This window comes from Motacilla alba, chromosome 1A, assembly GCF_015832195.1.
Source record: "Motacilla alba alba isolate MOTALB_02 chromosome 1A, Motacilla_alba_V1.0_pri, whole genome shotgun sequence".
Taxonomy (NCBI): domain Eukaryota; kingdom Metazoa; phylum Chordata; class Aves; order Passeriformes; family Motacillidae; genus Motacilla; species Motacilla alba.
The window spans coordinates 35465439-35493015 of NC_052031.1; the positions used below are offsets into that span (position 1 = coordinate 35465439).

At 40.1% G+C, this 27577-nt stretch overlaps 1 protein-coding gene across 1 annotated transcript in view; it reads left to right on the forward strand.

The window, feature by feature from the left end:
• Positions 1 to 530: 530 nt before the first annotated feature.
• TPH2 (tryptophan hydroxylase 2) overlaps positions 531 to 27577 on the forward strand; it is a 50026-nt gene continuing 22979 nt past the window's right edge. Inside the window, exons 1-8 of the mRNA XM_038154303.1 lie at positions 531 to 728; positions 3523 to 3675; positions 5915 to 6098; positions 6207 to 6307; positions 9183 to 9250; positions 15300 to 15496; positions 17210 to 17345; positions 21958 to 22084. Of these exons, the coding sequence (XP_038010231.1) occupies positions 624 to 728; positions 3523 to 3675; positions 5915 to 6098; positions 6207 to 6307; positions 9183 to 9250; positions 15300 to 15496; positions 17210 to 17345; positions 21958 to 22084 (1071 nt within the window). The 5' untranslated portion in view covers positions 531 to 623. The remainder of the gene's footprint in view (positions 729 to 3522; positions 3676 to 5914; positions 6099 to 6206; positions 6308 to 9182; positions 9251 to 15299; positions 15497 to 17209; positions 17346 to 21957; positions 22085 to 27577) is intronic.

A 27577-nucleotide genomic window follows, 5' to 3' on the forward strand; every position in this document is an offset into this window, starting at 1 on the left:
TCCTAAATTTCGCAAGTAAATTCGGGAGATGGAGTTCCTTTAACCCTGCAGTCAAGTTACTGTTTCAGCAGTTGCCTTTTGCTCACTTAAACGGAGGGAGATGGATTTCTACACCAAAGCATTTCTCGCTATCTCTGCACGACTCCCCTGTGCTGAAGCTCAGCTCCTGCAGTTCTCTGCCGTGCTGTCCCCACACTCTCGAGCCTGTTGCTCCCGGGGCCGTGAGCCCTGCCGTGCCGTGCCTTGGTGCCGCGGCGGAGGCAGAGGCGGCCCGGCCGCGCCGCTCGGGCCGGCTCGGTGGCGGAGCGCCCGCGGCGGGCGCAGGAGCGAGGGGAGGGCGAAGGAGCAGCCGCAGGGCGGGTGGGTCAGCCGCTCCGCAGCGGCACCGGCGCGGCTCTGCCGGCGTGAGGCGGCGGGAGCGCTCCCCGCGCTGCGCTGTCCCGTCCCGCCCCGGCTGCTGAGGGGAGCGGGGACCGTGGGCGTCCGCCTGCCGGCGGCTCTCGTCACCCGGAGACGGGTGTCCCCTAATCGTGTTTCCATCAGCCCCGGCGGGGGCGTATAAAGGCAGCGGGCGCGGCGAGGCGGGCAGAGCTTGGCGCTGCCCCCCGCCCGCCGCCGGCCCCATGCAGCCCGCCATGATGATGTTCTCCAGCAAGTACTGGGCGCGCCGGGGCTTCTCGCTCGACTCGGCCCTGCCGGAGGAGCGCCCCGCCGCCGGCAGCCTCACCGTAAGTGCCGGGGCCGGGGCGGGCAGGGCGGGCCACCGCGGGTCGGGTTCCGCCGGGGCCGCTGCCAGGCAGCCGTGCGTCCCCCTCGCTCCTCGCTTCGCCGTCGGGTCAGCAGCTTCTCGGCAGCTGCGGGGGCCGGTGAAACTAACTTTGCTGTCGAATCGGTCCCCGTTCGAAACGCTGCCTTAAAAGTGTCATAAACAACAGAAAAAGTTCCATGAGCAATACAAGCCCTATTGCAGAAATGAACTGTATTGCTATAGGAATAATAGAAAAAAGCATCGGGTCCAGATCAGATGGTTTTAAATGCTTGGATTTTGGAAGCCCGTGTTAGTCCAGCGGGCTGTGCACATCAGCCCTTTCAGGGCACTCGTAAGGCTCACAGCACGACCTGTAAAGCACTTTTGGCAAGGCTCAAATGCCGCGCACCCGCTCTGCGGTGGTGCCGGTGGATTTGCTGCTGTGTTCCCGGCTTCTGCCGACGGGCAGGGGTGCCAGGACACGTGGGGACACCGTGCCAGGGCACTGTCGAAAAAGACTGTCAGTAGATGGAAATGGCTCTCTGTAAGGTGATGACATGGGTGCAACAGGTGCTTGGGTGGTTTCAAGAATGAGACAAACTTCTGTATGCTAACAGGTAAACGTATGTGTGACTAAGTAAGGCAGCCTGCTCTGAATACATGAAATAATTAGGGTTATGAAGACTGTGACTCCCATAAAATTTTGTAAGAGATGAAGATTTTCATCATTTGAGTAAAACCAGCAGAGTACATGGGTTTATACCAGTTTTGAATTGGCCTACTGGCTTAATAGTAAATTGTGGAGTATCCCTGTTTCTACATGCTCAGCTCCTATTGAAAGCATTGAATTAAATGGGATAAATTTGTTCTACTGTCTTTATATTCGAGTTACTTTCTTCACTGGTTCTGCTGTAAATGACTTCTTTTCCTGAGGACTTCCACTTGCTCCAGATAATTAATTTTCATTAGGAAAGTTGGTCTCTTAGGTATTGTTTAATTATGAACTGTGCTAATGAACATGGCTAATAAAATTCAAGTTCATCCTCTTCTACTGGGCTCATAACAAATAGGTGCTCATTTTAGTTTTCAAATACTTGAGAGGGTCTTTCTGTCATCACTTTGGGTAATGCTCTCTTGAAAGTATTAGGAAACCTGTGATGGACTTGGAAAGTGCTGAGTGCCCTTGTTTTCCTGAGGAACTGACAGTACTGAGATTCTGGAAAAACCACAGTTGTTGTAAAAGCAGCACCGTTGTTACTTCATCTGGAGGTTGTGTTCTTGATGTGTGTGAAAAGAACTTATCCAAATTCTAGATATTACTGAAGTTAAACAAAAGTGACCTTCCCCATAACTTTCCCTGAGCAAGCTTCCTACCACATCAGGTAGGAGCAGACTCATATAAGCTCAATTAATAAAAAATAAACACGTGCAAAACCATTCATATATAATTCTGCAAACAAATTGGCTTCCCAGGTTGTTTCCTTTTGTTCTAATAAATGATAAGAAAAGACCACAGGGACTTCTTAGCATGTCCCATACCTGGTTTAAATGTGGCTGATTTCACCTGTGCTGTTTAAGGAGTGTTAAAAGATTTGTTTAAAAAGCTGAATTTTCTGATTATTTTCTGTAAGCTGCTTTAGAATTTACTGAAGTACGATTCAATCCATTTGAAACATTGAAATAGTATATGTTTTTAATATATATCTGCATATTTTTTATGGATTATAACAAAGCAGTTAGCATCTCACTGGAGACTTAATTTCTCCAGAAGTAACAGCCTAAGTATTGGAAAATGCAGGCTGCTTTTTGAAAATCGCAGTCGATGTTATAAAAATTGTCTATAAAGGCTGTACTGTTGGAATTTCAACAAGATTTAAGCTGATAAAATAACATTTTTTGGAAAACTATGACTGAAATTTCACTTAAAACAGTCTTGTACTCACAAATTCTAAGAATGTAAGAGCGGTCAAGGATGGTGCAATTTTCTGTATTTTTTGAGTTTCTCAGTTAACTCATCTTCTGGGGGTTGTAAAGGTTTTCACAGTGAGAACCATCAGCCATTGGAATAATCTCCCAAGAGAAGCAGTGGATTCCCCAGCACTGGACAATTATAAGATTTGGCATGACAAGGTGCTGGGTCATCTTGTCTAGGCCAAGAAAAGCTGTACCAGATAATCCTTGAGGTCCCTTCCAGCTTGGTAGTCTGTGTTGCAGTCTAAGCATTTCTGTTATTGTTTGTATAATCAACAGAGGTTTTGTGTTCTCAGGATGAATTGCATTACATGATAACATTAATTTTACTATGACAGAGAACATAAAGTTTTGGCTGTAAATGTTACAATGGTCAATACAATAATACAAACCTGTGCACATCTTCATAAATTGACTGGTACAGGTTAGGATAGCATCCCTGTGATTTTGCAGCAATATTCAGGTTTCAATAACTGATCTGCAGGCTTTGCCAGTAATTTAGACTGTCTTCATTTGCTTCACAATTACTTCTAATGATAACATTGCCTAAATAATGCCATCATATATGTATCCCATTCATACTTTTCTTTAGGCTTTTATAAATTTTGTATGGCCTCTTATATAATCTTCTCTAGCAGCTGCCTTTAATCTGTGATTCTGATTTCAAGTAAACACACGGCCTTTTCTTTCAAATTAAGCCAGGATGAGTTCTGTTCAGCTATTTTCAAACAAAAATTTCTCTTACAGGAAATTTCTCTTGCCCACTGTCATCTGAGATGATCGTGTTTTTTATCTGTTCATAGCTAAACAGATCGAGTTCTGGGAAAAATGAGGAGAAGAAAGGGAATAAGGGAAATGGGAAAAGTGAATCTGCATCTGAAGGTGGAAAGACAGCTGTGGTGTTTTCCTTGAAGAATGAAGTTGGTGGATTGGTGAAAGCTCTCAGACTCTTCCAGGTAACGCTTGCAAATCATTTATGCTGGCTGGACTGAGGACAGCTACTGAGGTCAGGCTCTTTGTTGATATCAATCTAATGGACCGTGGCAGGAGGAATGGAGTGCAGCTACACTCGCTCTGCAGAACTGAATAAAAGTAACTTAAAATTTTATGGACCATTGAACAAAGCATTTTGGGCTTGTGAAGGATTTTCTGAAACAAAATTTGACAGTGATGCTGATGTTCACACAGTTCACTTTAGGTTTCTGACGTGATTCTCAACACTGTAAATTAGATTTGAAGCTGTCTGTGCAGGCCACAATGAAAGGAGACACTTTCAGAGAGCAGTTGGGAATCCAATACAATCAGGTGATGCTGGTGGCAGCCTTGCTTGCTTTTGAAATTAGAGACACCTTTAAGTGCTTGCAGGGTCAGGGTTTTAGGTGTCTAACTGGGATGTAAATTGTGAGGTATTGGTTCCCACATAGATCTCTGTGAAATCAGTCCTTGTCAGTCTGTTAGTCTTGTCAGCATTCTGACTCCCGGTCAGAATGGTTGGAGGTGTGTTTGAGGGTCATTAGAGCACCATGATAAAAGCCTTAAATTGTTCAGTCTGTGCAGTGCAGAGAAAGTTAGCACATGTGTTTGGCCTGCCTCTCAGGCCAAACCATGAGGGGCATGTAGGTGTGGGATCACTGGGTGCTACCAACCCTCACTCATGGCTGGTTCTGGGAACAGATTCCCAAGGCTGGTGTAGATTGACATGTAGATTCTCCAGCCAAGAAAAAGAGGTGAGTTAGAGCCACAAGAGGGAGCCTGCCAGGAAGCAGGGTGTTTGACAAAAAGAGGGGAAACCTGAGTGTGTGAACAGAAGCTGCAGTAGGAGTTGTGTTTTCAATGCCACTGTTCTCTAAGGGTTAAGTGTCCAAGTGCAGCTTTGGCTAAAATGCTGGTATGGGTTAATACCTGAAATTCTGGATTTAAACATCTGCTACCTCTTCTTGGGAATAGGCATAGAACTCACTCTGGTCTCTTAAATGTGTCTGGAAGATGTAGCATCCATGTAGTAATTTAATGATTTGAGTATTGCAGGAAGGAGTGCAGGGTTTTGTTCTCAACTTAACTTAGGGAAGACAAAATTGAATTTGTTATGTGATTGGGTTGCTACACTGTATACACATTTATGGAGCATGCCAGTGAAAGAACTATGTCTGTATATCCAGAGGTGTGAAAACAGACACTGCTGGTTGGTTCTGCCAGAGGACACCTCCACCTGAAATGGACATTTATGTAAAATACAGTGGGCAATTGGAAATACAGACATGAATTTCTTCCCATTTGGAAGTCAACAAATGTTTTGTTGGCTTCACTGAGTAAGTGCAAGAATAGTTGTGAAAAGTAACAGATAGTTTCTGTCTAGCAAGGAAAAGGAAAATTCAGAGTCCATAGGAGGTCAGTCATGTTAAGAACAGCCATCTAATCCAACCTCCCATTTTGAAGCAAGGCTGTCACTCTAGATCAGGTCAGCCAGCACATTATGGTTATCTGTCTCTGAATGATACCCTTGGCAGACTAGTAGTTGTGGTGGGAGAGAGACCCCACAGGAAAGTTTTCATGCTAGAGGTACTCACACTGTGATGTTTGTTGCATGATTTGTGTTTGATGGGGACATTGAAATAGAGAATAAATTGAGTTAGATTTTAATCATATTGCTGTCAACACTTCATGGTTTTAATAATTGCACAGTAGGTAGGTGAGGATTGATACATGTCTATTCTCATAAAAATATTTTCTTCCTCATGTAGTAAGGTACATCAAGTAGTATGTTTAATAACATCTGTTTAAAGAAGCCCACTCCATTGTATTTAAATTAACATTATTATTATGCAAATTTACAATTAAAATTGCATTAGAATTTAATATAGCAGAGATAAATATAAAATTGCATTAAATTAAAAAAGTGTTATACTGTCCTCTGTAAGAGATTGTTTTTGTAGATAAAATTAAATCGTTACTTGGCTTCCTTCATCAGAAATAATAATTTTATTTTTACTTTCCACGTAAGATTTTTTTTTTTGTCATCAGTATTTAGTATGTGTCACCAACTAATCCTGTAAATAGAAAAAGGGAATACTTTCAATAAAAAGGCCTTTTAATAACTGGAAAAACTTTCCTGAGGAATGTGCCACCAGTATTGCTCTTCTAGCATTGCTCTTCTATGTATATCTGTATTTCATCTGTCGTTTCATCTTTCCACAGGAAAAACATGTGAGTATGGTTCATATTGAATCACGAAAATCAAAGAGAAGGAATTCAGAGGTGGAAATTTTTGTGGACTGTGACTGCAGTAAGAAAGAATTTAATGAACTGATCCAGTTGCTCAAGTTTCAAACTAATATAGTGTCTCTCAATCCACCGGAAAACATCTGGACTGATGAAGAAGGCAAGGCTGTTTTTATACCACTTGGTTTAGACACTGACAGATGTTTTGCACAGGTATCTCCATGATCTTATACTCCAGTGCATTTAATTTGCATTCTGTCTCCTACAGATCTTGATTGTGTTCCTTGGTTCCCCAGGAAGATCTCTGAGTTAGACAAATGCTCTCAGAGAGTTCTGATGTATGGATCTGAGCTGGATGCTGATCACCCCGTAAGTGTAACACAAAATTGTCCTGTAGATGATTTGTCGGGTAATTTGCCAGTCCAATAAAAAGCCTATTGACTGCCGATTGTTTTCAGAAGATGAGGACTGGTTTCTCTTTGGTAGTTTAAGTGAATTAATTTTCATTTTCTGTAGAAAGATACACAAAATTCAGGTCGTCCACTAAACTTATTGATTATTTAGCAAGTATATCCCATTTTGTGCTGCTTGCATTAAAGAAAAAAAAAGTAATTGGTTGATAGAAAGATTTCAAACTTCAGAATTTAGATCAATATGACCTTCAGTTCTGCCAGAAGTAGCTCTTGGGTAAGAATTGCCATTGTCAATTGGTGTCAGAGAAGAAAGAATTATGAAGGAATTATTTGGCACTCGGGAGGTAATTACAAGATAAACCAGAGAGACGTGTTCCTGTTTTTGGTGAATGCAGCAAATGGGAAGGTGTCTCATTGTTTCTCAAAATCTCCTGACTTTGGTGTCAGGAGACAAGCCTGCATGCACAAGTGGTATCTGTAGTAGTGTCAAATGCTCAATGTGAAAGACAGAACAAAGGGGTCTGTTATTGTTTTATTTCTTTTTGCTAATGGCTATAAATGCTTAACCTCTGAGTCTTAAGATGGCAGATGATTGCAAGCATTTGTGTTAAAATACTTTCCCTTTCTGTAAATCCAAGTTTCTACCTCTGAATGACTCGACTGAAAGACACTGGTGTTAAATAGTTATATTAATTCCTAAAATAGGCTGGCTTAAACTGGTACTCTCAGAAATTTTACAGCTAAAAGAAAGTAGGCAGTGAACTAACATATCTGGCCATAAGACTGTCTTGCAATAGAATCAGATCAAACTCTAGCTGTAGATGGTAGTTTCCTTTGTTTTTTGTTGCACACATTTTGTGCTGTGGTGGGAGCTCAGGCGCAGATTCTCACCCCTGTGCACACAAGCCAAATGGAAACCATCACAAAGATCCATGGCAGCCCCACTGTCTCCGGTGTCACCTGCCCAAATAATACCAGCCACAATCATCATCATCATCACCTTGCTTGGTTCTCAGCCTCCTCTATCACATGGGAGCCCTTCCATACTGAGGGCCCATAGTCAGGGAGCACATTCCTGAATCCTGGTTTCTGCCATGTATTTTTTGATGACAAACTAGGATTTAATTCACATTTTCTCTGAAAGGAAAAGACTATTGATTATCTTCAACCATTTACTGTAATTTGGTTCAAACAGAGGTTGTAGAGACAACTCATTCCAGCTTTGAGTTTATGGCTCTGACAGGCCATTAGATGCTGTTTTATGTTCTGAGCTGGTACCTTCATTAAATACTTGAGCGCTCTGCTGAAAATTTGCCTTCAGTTTTGCAGAAAACAAAAAAGACATTTGCATTATATGAATATATATTTTACACTTGGGAGGACTCTTACAAACACAATTTACACACCATTTGGTAGCCTATGCAGCATGCTAGGTATTAGAAATGGGGTAAGAACCCTTAAATCTGTGACTGGCCTTTGAAAGGCCACTCCAGTTGCCTGCCCTTTTCCTTAGCAGCAGCATGTATGTGCCAGAGGACCAAAGAGAATTATCCTGTTACAGAACCTGTAAGGATAACACCACTTCAGCAGCTTAGCCTTAACCTACTCCATAATGGCGAATGATTTCAGTCTCAGATTCATTACACTTGACAGGTTTTTAAGTCCCCTGTGCTGTCTTCCATCGCTTTCCAGGTCTCTTGAATGGTCTTCAGCTGACTAACTCAACATTTGCCTCAAAAGATATTAAGGAGACAAGGAGGTTCCCCCAGATTGCAGCAACTTTTTCCAAGTCAAAGAAGCTTTTCTGTGTAGGAGTGGAGGTTTGAAGGCTTTCTGTAGCCCTGTGAAATCCTCCCATACTCTGCCCCAGCAGCACAGCTTTGGTTATGGGACAGTAAAATGTCTCCTGAGTTTTATGGAAGCTCATACAAGTATTTCAAATCAAGCAATGTTATCTTTTAATTTGTTTCAGTGTTTTGCATGTCTATGTGAGCGCTAAGGAAAAAAGACATTTTAATTTTCAGCATTTTAATTTTCAGGGGGAATCTTAAATGGACTTTCTGGGCTACTAACTGGGTAACATAGATAACTCTTTGACCCTTTTTTATCTTCAAGGGTTTAGCAGTTCTACTTTGAAAATAGTTTACTCTTCTTGTAGTCCAAACCTGAAGTATCTTTATATTTTATAGATATAGAAGAAATCTTGTTCTAATTTTGACTAGCTCAAAGAGCTGTAACTGGCCAGCATGTTATGTTATGAACATGTTATACAGATCTTTTGCTCTTAATGTGGAAAAGGAGTGAGCCTACTGTAGCCCACGAGGTAGAGCCCTTCTTTCGTAACTCAAACTAGTGCTGGGGGCTGATGGTTCAGTTCCTGATGTGTGGGATAAGATGGTAAATGCTGAAAAAGGAATCTTCAAAATGAGTTGCATATGATCTTTAGATGCTTGATTCTAGTGAAGAAAGATGTACAAAGGACAGGTAGATTATTGTGCTATGCACCTGTGTGTAGATCTCAGTTCAGATCAAGGAAAACATGAGAGAGATAAAATGACAGAAAAAAGTTTTGCTTTTCAGCATCTTGGATGAATGACTGTACTTATGCACAAAGCTCTCTTGAAAGAACTCCTGTGGAACTCTGGTGAAGAAAAAAAAGAAAAAGAAAAAAAAAAGAAAAATCCTTATTTTCTCTAGCAGTCCAGTAGGCAGTGTAAATCAAAATACAATGCAACTAAGTACTAAAGAAACATTTCAATGATTTATTTTATAATTCTTACAGCTAATTTTATATCCTTATTGTAAATTACATCTCTTCTTCCTTGCTTAAGGGATTTAAAGACAATGTCTATCGACAGAGAAGAAAGTACTTTGTGGATGTTGCCATGAGCTATAAATAGTAAGTACTGGCATAATTCTTCCCTGTGCTGCTGACTAGTTAGAATTCATGCTCTACTTAACTCTATAGGATGAAGTTTAACAGTAGACAAAGTCATCCTTTAAACTCTGACTAGTTTAGTGTAGGCTATAAATTACGAACCTGATGCTTGGAATCCTGTTACATTTTTGATACAGCTACAGGCAAGTGAAGAATTTGAAAAGCAAGCACTCTTTCTTTTAACATTTTATTCACAGCTGCTTAAACTTTGGAAAATATTTTACAGATATTTGCATGCCTTACTGACAAGCTGATGCACTGCTAAATCACACATATCTAGCATCCCTAGATAGCTGGAAGAGTTTACTAACCCCCAAAATTATTATTTTCTTTCGATGCATGTACTATACTGAGCTGAGGCCAATCTCACAATCTCATGAGGTTCAACAAACCAGGTGCCAGGTCCTGCATTTTGGTGCTGCAGGCTGGAAGAAAATTGGCTGAAAGATGCTTAGTGGAAAAGGATCTGGAGGGGCTGGTCGACAGCGTCTGACCATGAGCCAGCAGTGTACCCGGGGGCCAAGAAGGCCAATGGCATCCTGGCCTTTGTCAGAAATGGTGTGTTCAGCAGGACCAGAGCAGTGATTCTGTCCGTGTGCTCAGCAGCGGTGCGGCCACACCTCAAGTCCTGTGTCCGGTTGTGGGCCCCTCACTGTAAAAGGGACATTGAGGTGCTGGACTGTGTGCAGAGAATGGCAATAGAGATGGTGAAGGGGCTGGAACTCACGTCTGATGAGGAGTGGCTGAGGGAGCTGTGATTGTTTAGCCTGGAGAAAAGGAGGCTCAAGAAAGACCTTATTGTTCTCTACAACTGCCTGCAAGGAGCTTGTGTGAGGTGGGGGTTGGCCTCTTGTCTCAGATAACAAGTGACAGGATGAGAGGAAATGGTATCAATTTGCACAAGGGTTTAGACTGGATATTAGGAAACTTTTTTTATTGAAAGGGTGGTTGGGTTTTGGAGTTGGCTGCCCAGGGAAGTGGTGGGATCACCACCCCTGGCAGTGTTCAAAAGGTGTTTGGATGTGGCACTTTGGGACAATGTTTAGTGGTGAACATAGCAGTGTTGGGTTAACAGTTGGACTTGGTAATCTTAGAGTTCTTTTCCAACCTTAACAGTTGTATCATTCTATGATTCTACTGGATGGTGCCAAATGCCATTTATTGGTTTTGCCAATACAGCTCTAAATTTCTTAGAATTTAGTCAGTGCATTTCTGTGTAGTTAGAGAAGCTGGTGACTGCGCACGAGTACACTGCGAGTGTTTTCTCATTCTGTTTTTTTCCCCCCTATTTCAAGTCAGTATTTTCAATTTGCTACAGTCTCTGGAAGTTAGAAAACTTGCTCTTCTACCTACAAACACCTACTGTGTTGCAATTTTCTTGTCACAGAAGCACTCAACTAGTTCTAATCCTATTCTAGGTTTTATTTGCAACAGGTTTAAACCCTCATTCTCAAGGGAAAGAACATATTAATTTCATGTTCTTTTCCATTTTCTTTTGTACACTTCTTCAGGTTTTTCATTTTTTTCTCCATTGAGATTTCTACCTACATGGTTTAAGAGTATGAAACGTGCAATTTTTTTCCCCACTTATAGGAGGCACATCCTGTCAGGAATCAAGTCAAAACTGAATTTCTGAAGGTTTCACAGTATAAGGTTATTATCCAGCCTGCAGGAGGCTGGGGGGACAGAAGGATTAACTCTGCTTTTGACCATATATAATTCTGATTATAGTTTTCTTCTACTGTTGTCCCAAGGCAGTCATTAAGCTATTACCAGTCTTACACACGTGTAGGTGTTAGTGTTCTTTCCCCTTTCTTTCTGCCCACAGTGGTATTTGTTTAGCTGGGTGCTCATGACATCCATCCAACACACTGAGCTGCTGCCTTCTGGGGTAGGTGTTTATTAGTAGAGATGCTCTCTAGGCTGCCCAGGTAAGCCCTGAGTTTAGCCAGCTTTCAAATGTAAATTGAGATAGCTTTTTTGTTAGGATGTTTGTTGAAAGCTGATTGATTTATTATCTTTCTTTTAGTCTAATGCTTGCAGTGAAGTCAGTGCTTCTTGTCATTTACTGCAGTCTGAAATGTCAAGTGGATACCTGTGGATGAGGGTAGGCTGTGTGTGCTCTTAGGCTCTTTCAGTAAGTGGGATAGCTCTCCATTTATCCATGATGGTGGCAGTAGTGCTATGCATTTCACAGCTGGTAACTTGCTGGTAAGATCTTCCTTTCTTCTCCCTATCAGCCGCCTAAGTGCTGGCAAGGTGATGCGGCTGGCTTACTAAACAGTAGTTGGTCTTTTGCTTCAAGGTGTGGCCTTTTTTTCTACCCTGAAACCAGAAGAAAAACACCTTTTTGCAAAATAACAGAAAGTAATCCTGCATATTTCCAGAAAATAAAACAAAACAAGGAAAGGAAAACCTTTTCCTTCTTTAGATTTTGAAGGCTTAAGAACATTTTTGCAGGGACATTACAAAAATTACACTGTCCAAACTAGAGATTATTTGTGCACCAGATCTTGTACTTCAGCAAAACTTCTCAGATATACTCCTTCATTCCACTCATCTTTTCAAACCTGTAAAAGATTGCAAACTTGTCCTATTATTATAAGAAGAAAGACAAGAGAGGCTTCAAATACTCTTAGCCAGGCACCAGAAAAACTGGGAGACCAGTCTTAGGGCAGTTATCCAACATGTGTCAAAATCTCATTGATACTTCAGGTCTCCTGCACTGGTTATCTGTACCCCCAGGGATGTGCTGTGTCTACTGGTCTGTACAGTCAGTCTGTGTCTGGGTATCCATGGAGAGACAGCCCAGGGAGACAACCTCAGTATCCTGTTGCAGCAAAGCCCAAACTATGCTGAGGAAAGGCAAATCAGCTCAGGGAAGGCTGTGCTGCTACAGCTGGGCTGTTTCTGCTACCCACACTGTGGAGCTGAGAGTTACTATAGGTGTCTTGACACTACATCAAAGTCTTGTCACACTCTCGTCTGTTGTCTAATGACTATTTACTTATTTCCACAAAAAGAACAGCTCTTTTACAAGGGCTGCCCTCCTTGGGGATAAACATCTCTCAGTGTCTTCCAGGCAAGTGACTTTCCTAAGCACTTACTGAGGCTTGATGCGTATCTACTTTTCATTTTCCATTGTAAAAAAACCAACAACCCAAATTTGTTTCCTTAAAAAAACCCAGAGATCTGGCTGCAAGGAATTGGCTCCATAAAAAGTTGAGTTGAAAATCCCAGACCAGCATTTGTTTTATGAATTGCAATTGCTACTGTTCTATAGTGGTAGATGCTTTGCTTTGCTTGAACATAAAGTGGTGTCCGTAATGAAGAGAGAGAGAGAAAAACATTACCAATTGAACTTGAAGGAGCAGGTATTTGCTGGAGCTGGCTGTTAAAGGAAAAGACATGTTAATAGAGCACAGCAGTGAAGATCAGCTGTGTGAAATAAATGGACCAAAAAAGCCATAAAAAAACATATTCCTCCCTCCTTCACTTAGCTTCTATAGTAAAGAGAGTGAAAATGTGCTAATCTTGCTAATTAGTCCTTTGAGACTGATTAGGGTTTGAAAAAGTGTTGCGAAAATTAAATCTGTAGGAAACATACGATGTTTAAGAGGGAATTAATAATATGAATTGATAGCTCATGACCGTGGCAAAATGGAAAGACCCTATTTTAATAAGGAGAAATAAAAATTCAGATTAGGTTAGCTTGTAGAGTCATCTTACCACAAGGAAACTGGTTATGCAGATTGGCCATTTCCATGATTTATTGAAGTGTTTGAGTGCAAGGTGGGTCTTGCACGTTGAAATAAGAAGTTAAGAAATATGAAGTTTGCAGAGGTGAGGGAGAAACGCATAGATCCTCCCACAAGTCTGGCTGCCTTGATTCCCTCTATAAAGAAAGCAGTATCATGATCAGCTGGAAATAAGACCAGCTCTCCTAGGCATGAAACCTATTAAGGAATTAATGTTCTGTGAACCTTACTTCAGTACTAATGAATTAATTGGAACAATAACTAAGTTATAAACCTTTTAGTGAGCAGTGATCAAGCTTCAGATCCTTGATTGTGTTTATGCCTTTCTAGTGACAGGCTGAAAAGAAACATGAGCTTTTCCACTGGTAAAACATATCTTCCTCCTTGATATGCCAATGCTGACCTATACTGGTAGTATCCATAGTAGAGGTCAGGCCTAAGCAGAAGGGATGAGGCTGGGTATTTTGGCAAAAGCAAAGGCGTGGAGCAGGAAGCTGCTTGTATCTGTGGTGTACAGTACAATTCAGAATAGCTATGCTATGTTTTCCATGAGCTGGCAGGCAGCTTTTGGCTGATGAACTGTTAAGGGGGAATACACGTACTAGACCTGAAGGACTGTCTCTCACTGCAGGATGGGCACAGACCCAGAGCACCTCCTGTGGATGAGAAATACTTCACTAATGTGTTGCAATTCTTGTCATGTCTGCAAAAGTGGCTGACAGGGAACTAGTGCATGTATTGGATATTCAGCAGTCCCTACCAAGTACGAGCACCTCATACAAAGTTGCCTTTGACTGACAGATAACTGCCATGGATCAAAATCCTTTGATATCATGAAAGGCAAGGGGATTAAGTGGTAAGTTTTCAATAAAGATGAGGGGACAACCACAATGAATGTAGGGCAGATGATCCTCTCTTGTGCATGTAGGGACTGCATAGCAGCAATCAAATGTGACATGAGGGCTTATTCCTTGTTACCTCGTACAGTGGAGACAGGATTATGAATTGAGCAGCAGCTGCCAGCAAAAGGCCAGCACTGCGGTTCTCCTGCTGCAGTGGAGCTGCCCGTGCCTGACATGCCTGTTCAGCTGCTGTCTGTGGTACTGGGGAAGCTGCAGCACGGGGCTGGGAGTGCCCATGTTGCCAGCCCTGTGGCAGGAGAGTGAGAGATAAGGACTGATGGAGCGGAGGAGGATGCTGTGAATCCCTCTGCCAATCTGTACGTCGTTACAGTGCGAGAGAAGATGCCTGAGAAGAAGGCAGATTGCAGAGATTACACATTCTAGATTGTGAATATTAATTCCAGAGGAATATTATAACATTTCAAGGGGCAATTAATGACATGAGGTAATGGCCCCTGGCCAGGTCATGGGAAATTCCTTACAGCTAAATACAAGGCAGCACAAGTTGGAAGGATCTCTTAGCAATGTTCACACTGTCAGTCAGGTTTGAATTAACTGTAACTACTCAAGGCAAATCTTGGATGTCAGGAACAGATTTGCAGGTATCCTGGAAGGCTCCTGCTTTCCAATGTCTGTACATCTGTACAAGCAGGAGGGGGCAGAAGAACAAGGCAGAATTAAAACAAAAGGAGAGATGTATTTAAAGGTTCAGTTTCCTCTAGGCTGGGATGCTGGCTCTGAGATGAGCTTCCTCCTAATATAGTCCTGCATGAATTCAGGGTTCCAAACATATCTGCATATGTAAACAACTGTCTAAGCAATAAATACACATTTTTAAAATTGGATCCATACATTTCTAAGCATCTATGCAATTGCCTAATCTTGACCCAGCATTTGATGCTGCATGAATATTATGTGCTTTAAAGAATGGATAGAGAATGCAGTCTGTTGAAGGTCTTACTCAATCTAAATGTTAGACTGAATCAGGATCTTCAGCCATCCACTTGCAAAGGTACCAGTAGCAGTAAGTGTAGAAATATTAGTTTGGTATAGGAACGTGGTATATAAGAAATCCATCTTTCTACTATAATACGTACAAAAATTAAGAAGCAATGAGATTGCTTAGGAAGAAACACAATTCTTAAAGAAATTATAGAATATGTACATCATAGCATCAAGAAATAATTCTAAGGAAGAAAGCATCAAGCTGTCAATTAAGAATAGTTCAAATAGTTTAATAGTCTCATTTGCCTTCATTTAAATAATACTTTTTGTAGAAATGTTGCTATTTACAATCTGCCTACAGTCTGCTTGTATTTGGATGTATTTTGTATTTTTTTTTTCCAATAGTGGTCAACCCATTCCAAGAGTGGAGTACACAGCTGAAGAAGTTAAAACTTGGGGGGTAGTATTTAGGGAACTCAGTAAACTCTATCCCACCCATGCTTGTCGAGAATATTTAAAAAACTTTCCTCTGCTGAGCAAATACTGTGGATACAGAGAAGATAATGTGCCTCAACTGGAAGATGTTTCTATTTTTCTTAAAGGTAAGATTCATATTTGGTTTATCAACAGATATGGTTTCATGAAAACACTTTTTTGTAAGTATGGAGTACAAAGCACATTGAGTGAAAAGACTCACCCCATTGTCAGTGGCCGTCAGTTTAGCCTGAAGTATCATTTTGGTTTTGGTGTTCTCTGTGGCAGAGTTTTTGTAGTCAAGGGAGTTTTATGTAGATATTTGCAAGTATGAAATGGAGAGAAATGAATCAGCTGAACATGTAAAGCATGATGTTATCTTGTACAGGGAGAAAACCCTTCGGTTTGGTGAAAAGGAAAACCTGAGTTAGCCACAGATGGGGACTTCTGATAACCACACTGGGCATCCCCCAAATATCCAGGCAGGAGAAAGGGAGACTCAAAGGCCAAGATAACTGAATTTAAAGAGGCAGGCAGGTTTGGCACACTGTTGTGTAGCCTGATGAATATGAAGCTTTCCTGAGTGCTCGAGACCTCATGAAGCTAGTCCTTTTATTTGTATGTTGAAAAAGATGTGTTGGACACTGTAGGTGATGTGGTGCTTCTCTTTCATTTTTTAAGGAGCAGTGTATTACATATTTAAGTTCAAAAATAAATTCTTATTTTTAATTTTTAATGGAAATGTATCCCATATGGACAATGTGGTAGATATGGAGATGTTTTTAGCTCTAGAGGAAAAGCCACCAAAGAGTTAATTTAAGAGTTTAATTTCTCCTCAAAGGTTCCTTCAGATACACATATTTGTTTCTTAAACATTTTACACAGGAACTAAAATATTATAAAGGTGGGTGTTTGAAAAAAAAAAAGAACATGTGCTAGTAAGAGAATAATTAACAAAGCATTTTATCCAAATATACATATATGGACAAGCTAAAGGAAATAAAGAATTTATAATGACAAGCTCACTTTCCTCAACCTGTGCTTCATCCATAATTCTTGTCTGTGAAAACCTGCATTTGCTAAAGCTGACTCATCATTCTTTGAATTTGATTGTGTCCTTCTGGGTCTCTCATGTATTGCGTTACAGTCACTAAGGAATGATGCCAAATTGTACAGATTTTTTCTCCCTAGCTAGAAATTCAAAATCTCACACTTGTTTCCGAAATATGTTTTCAGACTACATAGAGCAGGTTGTAGTACCTGTTGCAGAAAAATTTGAAACATTGCCCTGTAAAAACTTTGAAAGAATAAAGAATTAATTTTTGAGAGAAAGATACTTTTTAAAGTCTCTGAGTCTGAAACTGTTTCACTCTGGGACTAATCTGAAAAAAGAACACTGCTAAATATTTATTTGAGGATCTTAACTATAAAAAGCAGTATTTTTTGTATAAAAAATAAGGACAGATTTATTTTAATCCTATTCTGTTCTGTTAATTTTTTAACATATTTTTGCATATTTTTCAGTATGGAAACTTCTTTCCCATTTCGTACCAGACAAAATTTTTGTTTTTAAAATTTTAAGAACATCACTTATGGTACCTTAGCATTTTTTTCTAGACAAAGATATTCAGACCAACTTTGAAATACCTCAAGCTGCTTTCATTATACATATGTTAGCACTGCAAAATACTTCTTGCACATAATGATTGAAAATGATGTGTGGTGATCGTCAAGATTCTTTGTGTCATGCTTCTGGTAGAATAATTAACAACAGATCTGTCACCAGAAAGTGAAATGTATGATCTGTGTAATGTGGCCTTTTATTATCTCTCTCACTTCAGAAAGGTCTGGCTTCACAGTGAGACCAGTTGCTGGATACCTGTCTCCCCGTGACTTTTTAGCTGGCTTAGCCTACAGAGTCTTTCACTGCACGCAGTACATACGGCACGGCTCAGATCCCCTCTACACACCAGAGCCGTAAGTTGCTGCCTTTGCTTTAGCTCTGAAAAAATAGGCTCACCAGTTTCTTAAAAGAACCAATTGAATTTGGCAAGATTGAAAAGAGGAACCTTTCTACAAAATGTGAAATTCTTCTTACACTGTTGATGACAAAATCCTTCACACTGGTGAGCCAGAATTTAGTTCAAAGACTTTTTTGTTGACATTTTACAAGGGTCTTAAATAACTGGGTTATTTATATAGTGGGTCAGTAATACTGTTTAAATGTGGAAAATGGAGTTTTCACCTAAAAATTTTGAAAAAGCACCTACAATTCTATTTTCCACTGGACAGCTAGAAAGAAGTTGTGGAAAAAAACAAACAACCAACCCTGAATATTTTGGAAAAGCTCTCCTTTCAGAATTTTAATTTGATCTTCTGTGTTCCCGTTTTTATTTATTTGGACCAGGTTGCACAGCTGAACTTCATTTCTGTCCTATAACACAACAGAAGCAAGACATGGAGCACTATTCTCTTACCAAGAGAGAATATTAGATATGTTACAGGGAAATTATGACAGAAATAAGAAACATTTTAATGATGACTTTTATGGGACAGCATTGCAGCTTTTCCAAAACAGAACATTGCAAGTTAGTATGAAATATTTTGGCATATGGTCTTTTGATTAAAAGTGGGGAAAAAGAAGATCAAAGAGACTGTAGTTCTTGTCTTGTGTTGTATATGTTGTATTCTGTGCAGGAATAGCAGAACAGTACCTGTCATTTAGATAATATGGAGGTAGTTTTACCAAAGGTATCTGCTGATCCTGTAACCACAGGAAGGACATTTTTTGCAGTGAATCAGTCATCAGGCAGTTAGCACGAAATTGTAGCTGCAGTTTAATCCGCTTGGACTACTTGAGTATGTTTGATTTTTTCCAAATTTACACAAAGGACTCATACATATATATTCAGCTCCAGTTCTGTAAACATTTGGACCCATGCCTAAGTTTGATTTCATGAATTGACTGCCAAAACCATGGAGTAATATTTTTGAATATAAGAGGTTTAATGGCGCTGCATACTAAGCTGTATCTAAAAACACGGTAGCTTTATTCTGGCAGGAGTCACCAGGTGGTGCTGTTAGACACTGCTCTACCTTTTTCCTCAGCAGCTGAACGCGGCAAAGCACTTGCTGAAACGCTCTGAGACTAGCTTTGTGTGCGTGTTCCTTTTGGAAAGGACGCGGTGATCCCTGAAGGGATTCAGTCACTTCTATAACCTCTGTAGTTAGAACTTAAATCTCTTAAATTTGTAGGAAAATTGATAGAATGGAAAATCTTGAAAGAAGGACTTAGATGGAAGGAAGGGCTGAACCTCTTTGGGTCTATTTAAAAATATCTGTAGATATTAAAAAAAAAAATGATGTAAGGGAACTACCAGGCTTAGCATCAATGATTTCCTTTCCTGTGGGAAGCCAGTGTTTCTAGCTGCAGCATGTACCAGTGTTCAGCAAAAGAATGATGATGTTTATTAACTTAGTACAAACTAGAAGAACATTTTCATCTACTGATAAGAGATTTAGGTACATAACTCCAACAGGATAAAGGCAGTAACATCTTCCAGGAAGCAATTAAGCGTGTCTGCACTTTTCCTGATGTTCTCTGGTTCATTGATTTGTGTTTTTGAAAGCCCTGCAGTTTTCAGGATGCTGCTTACATTCAGAATTATGCAGTGGATCATAGCTGATCCTTAGGAGTAATGGCAGCTGCTTCTTTGGCAACCTTTCTGGTCATGCTGTCTGGAAAGTTGCTGAGTAATAATAACAGTTGAGTTAGAATGAAGGTTTTTATTCCTTATTTGGGCTGATCTTAAAAATACAGGTTATAGTCTTAACACCTCTAAATATGACTAACAGAGAATTTAAGTTGTCTTTTTCTAATGATGTTATAATCTCTTCTGGCAGACCTACTGGTTCACATTAGTTAAGTAATGTGTGCTGACTACCAGGAACTCCATAGGAAAATTTTTACAATCCCTTTTAAAATGTGTTTAGGTTTCTTTACATAACATAGAACACACAGTAAGTGTTACCAGAAGTATAGAGTGAAAGCCTGGTGCTTTTTTAAATCAGTGGCAAAACTAAATTGACTTGAGTGGGGACAACTCTTCATCTTCTGCAATAGCTGAAATGCCCTGAGATCTCCTGGTTGATGTATGGGGGCATAATGAGATTTGCTGCGGGTCCTGGCTGGTGAATGTTGCATTTCAATGATATAAACCAGGTAAAAATGCTCCCTTTGACTTCAGTGGGCTTTCCATCAGATTTAACACCTGGGCTACAGAGCTAGATAAAAATTAGAGAGTTCATTTGGTTTGATCTGTATCACTACCATATGCATTTTAAAACATATTTCTTCCTGATTTTAATTATGTTTCTACTACATTCACAGAGCTATGTAGATTTCTTCTCCTTTACTAACTAATTTACTCCAAGAAAAAATCTTTTGCTGTGAAAAGTGTATTACAAAAATCTTATTTTCTCTGAGCAATATGTGTGAATAAATTAAAGGAACTTAATTATTTTTAGAATAAGACAAAATAAAAGAATCAAGCCTTGGTAGTTACGCAAAGAATTATATTGTTTAGACTATCTATAAAGGGCCAGACTGGCAGGGAATTCTAAAAGACTTCATTGACAATCCCAAATACTGGTTCATGTTTCTGCCTGAAAGATTTTGTGGTTTTGGTTTTTTTTTTTGTTCATATTCTTTTTGCTTTAAGCTCCCCTCTTTGTAATTGCACATTCAAAATACTACTTTGCATAGCTTTAATGGAGGAATCTACAAGCTAAGGGCGTGAGAGAAATATCTTCTGCCTCCTCATTCTTTTCCCCTTGCCAAGAGAGACAAGTTAATGGGATTAGGCTTTGTCTGTTCTCATTTTGTCTGCAAGAATGGACATAACAAAGGCCATGTGTCCCAGTGCAGAACTGGGAATAAGTCATCTTTGCTTATTTTTTTCTGGGGGTTGTGCTTCAGCACAGGAGAACAGAGAGGAAGGCACTAGCTCAGGTGTCAGTAGTAGTGATGCTGCTGCAGAAGCCTGCCTGAAGATGGGTGTGCTTACCTGGAGCCAGGAAATTGGAGCCAGCTTCACTGTTCGCTTTTGCTTGAACTACTGATACAAAGCTAAATATAGCTGAACTGGTGGAGTGTAGCACAGATGCTCAGCAATTAGTGTCAGTTTGCTTGGTGGAAGTAAGAATTGGTGTGCTGGGCTTCCAGGGAATGGGCATTTTTATGTTGGAAGCTGATGGTTGGAGAAATTAGGTTCCTCCAGTGAATTGCTTGGTGCTGGGAAGTGGTGTGTCTGTCAGATTGCAAACTACATTTCCCAGCCATCCTTTGCATTGTTAGTGAGCTAAATCTTGTAGGACAATATAGAAAAAAAATGTTGTGATTGGAATGGAATTAATTAAAGAAGGGTCTTTAGCTTTGATGATTATCCTGTCAAGTGATGCAAACCACAAACTTCTTTTTACTACTGTCCACCTACACATTTTTGGTTCAGACTTCTTGGTGAGGGTACTGAGTAAGAAGACTTTAAATTATATAGACGGTTGTTTTTCTGTTCATGATTTATCTGAAATGTCATATTCTGTGACTTTTCAAACAAAAATAGTTCATAAAAGACAAACTGGATGATTTTGGGTAGAAGGCAGAAAACTTGATGTTTTCTCCCTGCCTTTAAAACATTTGTTTACAGCCTAGGATAAAAAAAAAAAAAGAAAAAAAAGAAAAAAAAAGAGAGGTATGTCTTGAAAGAGACAAAAGCAAAGGAAATGTCAGATTGGATTTTTAAAGTGAACTTTACTACCAAGTCCATTATTTCCTGTGAACAAATGCAGCAAAACTTTCAGAATTGTTTGAAAGCTTTTGTAGATGATACATGTGCACTTCCGTTAGCAGTTTTTTGTACACTTATGTCTGCACTTTGTCATGACTAACAATGCACTTACAGATGTGAACAGCTGTTCTTTTTGAAATGACTTGGATTCTCTGCTTTTTCTGAAATCTGCTTGCTGAAAAGTAGACTGCATAACAAAAGTACCCAGTAATTGCAGTAGGATTTCATGACTAAATGAGAAATTAGGCACACATAAACCTCTGTAAATATTGCCCCATATTTCTGGGGACAAGTGGCAAAATGTTTGATGGGGAGTGCTACCCAATTACAGAAAGAAGAATGGCCAGTAGGAGGAGGGAATGTGTTGGATTTTGATTTCTGTGGACAGAAAAGCTGAAAACTGTACTTGTGGGACAGCTGGCTTTCCTCTGGGCAGTTCAGTCTTCATGTCACCAAGTCTGAAAGATTGTATTGATCAGGCTCTTCCACTTATTCTGGAAATGATGAGCAAATCACAGAACAGCTGGGGTTAAATGATGTATAATCTATTTCACAGGAGCAAATGTGTGTGTTTCTACATACACGTAGAAACTGTATACACAGGGAAGAACTACACTGTAAAAACCATGTTTCATTGTAAGGTAGGGGTCAGACCCCTGTAAAATGCCTTATGTTAAATTAATTATGGAATTGTTATGGTATTAATTTCTTTAATGACTCTCTTTTCATTTCCATTCCCTTAGGGATACATGCCATGAACTCTTGGGACATGTGCCTCTACTTGCTGATCCCAAATTTGCACAGTTTTCACAAGAGATAGGACTTGCTTCACTGGGAGCATCTGATGAAGATGTTCAGAAATTAGCCACTGTGAGTCAAAATCTTTTTGTGGCATGCTCTCTCATCTCTCCTCCTTTTTAGCTGGTGAACTGATGCGCATTGTCATATTAGAGGTGACTGCATTTTCAGGTTCCAGATGACTATGGTTTGACAATCACAGAGTTTTAGGTGTTTTTCCATTGTTTTTAAGAAGACCAAAGCTGATCACACCAAGTAACCCATGCAATTTTTATTTTCCATAATCACCAGTTTTCAGGGCTAGCTGAGATGAATTTTGTCTGCTTTAAGGTGCTGGAAATGAGTAAGAAAGGTAAACTTGGAAAAAAAACAAAACATAAAACATTTTGATGTGTGCTCTGATCTCTAGACTGTTAGCTCCTTCACAGGTGGCCACTTTGGCTCTTAGCACTGATATTTCGTACTCACTGTTCAGTTTTGCAGCTCTTAATTGTATTCCAGTGTGTGATGGATTTTAAGATGACATTGTATCCTTGCCTGCTGCTCCCCTTGGAGAATATGTAGTTACTGAGCCAAGGTTGTGCAGCAGTAGATCTAGATCAAGACCAAGGGCCTCAGCCAGCAGCAGGGAGATGGATTCTCTCTTGCATCAAGTAAGTCACAAGCCAGCAGACGTGTGAGCTGTCTGTGTGTTAAAGCTGTTGGATGCTGCTGAGACTGGAGCCTTCCTGACCTTTGTGCGAGGAACTCTGTCAAGCTGTCATGCCTCTCTGCCCCGAGCACCTGTCAGCCCTGCTCTATTGCCATATTCCAGTAACTGGGATGCAACTCTTTGCATCGTGACATAGATTAGTGTCCACTGGTCTTTACCAGTTGCTTTGTTCAGTTATTTTGAATTACTGTATATTTCCTTTGGTGGTTCCTGTTAAAACTAATGTGGCAAATAATTTAAATAATGATATTGGATTAAAAAATATCATTAAAAATGATATTGGAGTTATAAGTAACTCCATACTTACAATGCTCCACATTTAAACATCTTATATTCTGAAAAATTCTGCAAGATCAAGCAGGGGCATTGGTTACTTTAAGATCTTGCAGCATAATGCTGCTCTTCTACACAAGTACAGTGGGGCTTTAAAGGCTTGGAAAGAATTGTTGGATGCAAAGTCAAATTAGGTTCAATTAAACTGCAGAAATTTTGATGCGCAGTGTTAGCAGAGGCTTAGAGTCCTATCTGCCAAAAGAGGTGTTTGTACCCCTTTGTTTGATTTGAATCCCCTTTGATTTGAATCTTCTGGCTCCTTCCAGAAGAAGCCACTAAATTTAATCGAACTGTTTTCAGTCCTTAGTTAGACAGGCTCCATGTCTTCATCATGGCCAACTCCTCTCATAATATTCCGTGTATGTTCCTTGTTTTTCTAATGGATGTCTGTGGAGAAGACACCGTTGTTTGTATGGAGGAATCATGAAAGTTGAGTGCATATTTCCACATGTACTTGGGAGGGACTTACTAGGAAACCGACCCACATTGCCATAACATGCAGTCTCAGGAGAAACTACCTAACTGGCTGTCCCTGTAAGTATTTTGAGGAAAATGGTATCCCCAAATATTTGAGCCCAAAATAACCTTGGATGACATGGGCCTGTTGCAGAGGAAAACGTTGGTACTGGGTTGTTTGGGTAGAGATATTAATATAAAGTGACCTCTGAATATTATATAAATGCTTGTACTCCTCCCCCTCACAGAAGTTCCCAGTTATGACTGACTGTGTCATCTGAACAATGAGCTGCTCCTGAATCATAAAGCAAAAAATAAAAGAAGACAGCTGAATCACTTTCCCTTATCACACTGAGAATCTGATATCTGAGTCAAAGCTGATTTCTCCCCCCATGCTGGAAATAGCTCTTTCAGGTGGAAGAGACATTTAGAAAGAGTCTGGTGGTGTTATTTTTTGTAGGAGCACAATGAGGGGCTGTGCTCCCCTGGGGCAGATCCTTGACAAATAAAGAGATGTTACTTGCCCTAAAATGTGCAATGTAAACAGCCAACTTGAGAGCAAGTAGATGGAATACCTCTCAGTGGTGAGGGTGAGGAGGCCAAGAAATTCATTCAGCTGGGCACCAAATGTCACCTGAGGTGCCATTGACTAACTTTTGCAGCATTCAGTCCCATTTCCATCCTAGATAAAAAACAGACACAACAAGCTGAGAAATGCCAGCCAAGAGTCTTAATACAGAAAAGCATTGCAGGTTCCAGCGAGGCGACTTCAAAGTAAATATAGAAACGAATGGAGAGAGAGTATGCATATTAATGAGCTTGAATCAATATGCCCAAAGCAAGCTTGCCATTAGCCTGACCTGTTTCAAAAGATAGTGGCATTAAGTGCTGAGCCATTACAGGGAGGACGATGGCATTAGGAAGAGAGGAAAACACCTCTTAGGAATTCAGACCAGAAAGAGAAGAATTATTACAGGTGATTTAATAATCTTTTGCACTATTCTGCTCTCAAAAAGACACTGTGTATCAGCTGTGATAGATCTGCTCTTTGTGTCCTGCCATGAGCTGCAAAGGAAATGTCTGATGTTTTGTACCTGCAGGGCTGACATACTGGATGTAGAGCAAGCTGGAGCCTGGTGCCTGGACAGACTAGAAGTGTTTTGTAAATTGCAATTAGTCATGTCTGTGCAGCCCCGTCAAGGGCAGGAATTAAATGGGAGAGCATTTCAGGGGCCCTGGTGCTGGACAGCTGGAGGGAGAAGAATTGCTGCAGGGGAAGAGAGCTGAAAAGGCAGTATGCAAGTTCCCTTCATCCTCTTGGGGTCTTGTAGTCAGATGTGGGAAAGAAGAAAGGAATTACTTCTGCTTTGTCATGAGAGAGGAATACTGAAAGAGCCAGAAGACTGTCTTTGTAGTGGTTTGTTGAGAGATCCCATTTTCATTTACAATTTTTTAGGACAGTAAGAAAGAGGAAAGACAGATAAAAAAAAAAAGGTGACAGAGATTATGTTATTGAAACAGAGCAAAATATTTGCACCAGCCACTTTCTTTTTGTGGGGTGTGGTATAATGCAGTTCCTGATTGAGGAAATACAATATTGGCCATGCATGTCTTGGTTCTAATTATTATCATCATCATTACTCATGTCTTGTCCTGTTCTGATTGATTTTCTGAAACTGCTTTTGAGCTGATTTTTCAGCATGTCTGGTCTTTCTGTTTTCACGTAGTACAGAAATAAAAAAGGCTGTCTTTTCTGCTTATCTATCAAACCATAAACTGTAGAGAGGACGTGACGTGAGGTGTTTCAACTAATTTATATGGTATATAATTTACAACATTTAACAGCACATAACATAAGGTTTTGTTAGGAAAATTATACCAAAAAATGCATCTAGATTTACATTTCGGTGTTAACTTGTAATTTGTGGACTTGGGAGCTGTCTTTGTAAAGCTGCAAGTTGCTAAGCAGGAGCCTGCCTAACTTGCCAATGGCAGGAATCACTCCTGACTCCTGCTAAGTTGTTTCAACACAGCTCAGGCTGCCCCTTCAAGGTGCAGTATGTATAGGATGGGCTTGTGTAGGTGAAATTCAGTGGGTGGCAGTTCAGAAAAGGGGTTATCAGAGTGTCTTTTTCATGCAATTCATCACCAAATCTTCCCACCCAAGAATTTGGTCATTAGGGCCTAATTAGTTGCACTAAGTTTTTTCCCAGTCATTTCTCACTGGAAGTTACATTTAAACATTCAGTTCTTTAGAACTGTAAAACTTCCACCTTTTCATCTTTCTTGATAATATTTGATCCTGTATTTTAACAGCATGAGACAGTAGAAATCAAGACATTTCTTTACTTCTGGCTGTCCTTTACATGGAGAAGCACAAAAATTGATTTTAAATTTAAAGGAATTCTATGTGATGAAAACTTGTAAATGTATTTCAGGCTTGTTATAAATAGAAAAGTTTTACCTTGCCTGGATGGTGACTGAGGCCAACAGTTCATTTCTAAAGCTAACTTTAATTTATCAGTGTATATATCACAAAAAACGGGTTTTAAAATTATATACTGGCTTAAAAACAGCATTCAGAACCACCTCTCTGGGTTGTGGTAATTCTTGTGATTTTACCTGCTTGTCTCCCCTCAGAATTTTCTGATCTTGTTGACATCATTCTAGTCCTTTTCGCACACTGAAGATCTGGCACATAATTCAGAACAATTCTCCACTATGTTTGCTGAGGAGATCACCAGAATGGAAGAAACGGGAACATTTCAGATAAAGACTGAATAGCATCTGGTAACGTGGGGAAGACTCGGCATTTGTGGTCTCACTGGATAGAATAGCCTCTTGTCTTCACAACTAACAGATTAGATTTCCCATAGGAGCTATTTAGTACTGCTAGGCTGAAAGTACATTTTGTGAACTGGCTTGCTGTCTTCCTCCATGGATGAGCAAATGGAGCTGAGAGGAAAATTTGAGATTTTGACCATTTCTACTGCACATCTAAAAAATCAAGACCATCTGTGTGTTTCTCATTTGTAGTTGTGAAATGATTCATAGGGAACTAACCATCATTGTAAGCCTGTGACCAGTTCCCCTGCTGAAGCTATTCTGACATATAAAAATGTATTTGTCAACTGAAACCTGGTATAATAACCCAGAAGCTATGGCAGTCACTGAGCATATTGAAATATAATATTCAAATCTTTGCTTAGTCTTTTTCTGTATCCCACTTGCATGCCATGTGTGTGTGACAGATGCCAAGAGTGGGCACAGTGAGTACCTTAAATCCAGTGACGACAAGATGGAGTTTCTAGCAAAAGTGTTACTTCCAGTTATACCTGTAGTTAGTGAATAAAGGAGCAGAAATGTGGCTGGGATTGAATAAAAAAAACTGCTTGAGTAAATTTTGATGTGCTTACAGGAGACATATGAAATTACTCTGATTTGGGCTGAATGTCACTTAAGGGAGATTAATCAATTCCCAGGGTAAAAGCTAGGACAATAAAGATGAAATCAGGAATGATGGATCACTATAGACAGACATTGTCCTGTTATACTCTGATCTGTACTGTTCATCAGTAGGTGGCCTGGGAAATGTTTCTGTTCCTGACTTCGACCAGGCAAAATCACCTGTTTGAAGATGCATTTGGAAATCACCCAAGTGCAAAACCTGAAACTTTAACAAGGAGCAGAAGCAGATGAAATTTTGTGGCTTTCTTGACCATTACAAAGTCACACAGGTGTGTTTGAATCAGGAGAAAAGGATTAACTTATTAATGGATTACTTTGTTTGTTGAGGTGTTGCTGGGCTCACGTGGCCACTGCTCTAAAACCATTCCGTAATTTGTGGGCTTGCTCTGAAAAATGTTCTAAAGGAATTAATAAAAAGTAATAGTCTCCATTTTTAAGGTTTTTTTTTTTCAGCAATGCTTTTCAATAAAGTTGCTGAAGCACTGAATTGAAGTTCTTCCTACACTATGCATAATCCAAAAGGTGGGCAGAGAAGATAGTACATATGTCACAAAACAGGACTAAGGGGGAAAAAAAACAGCTGTAGATCCCAGGGA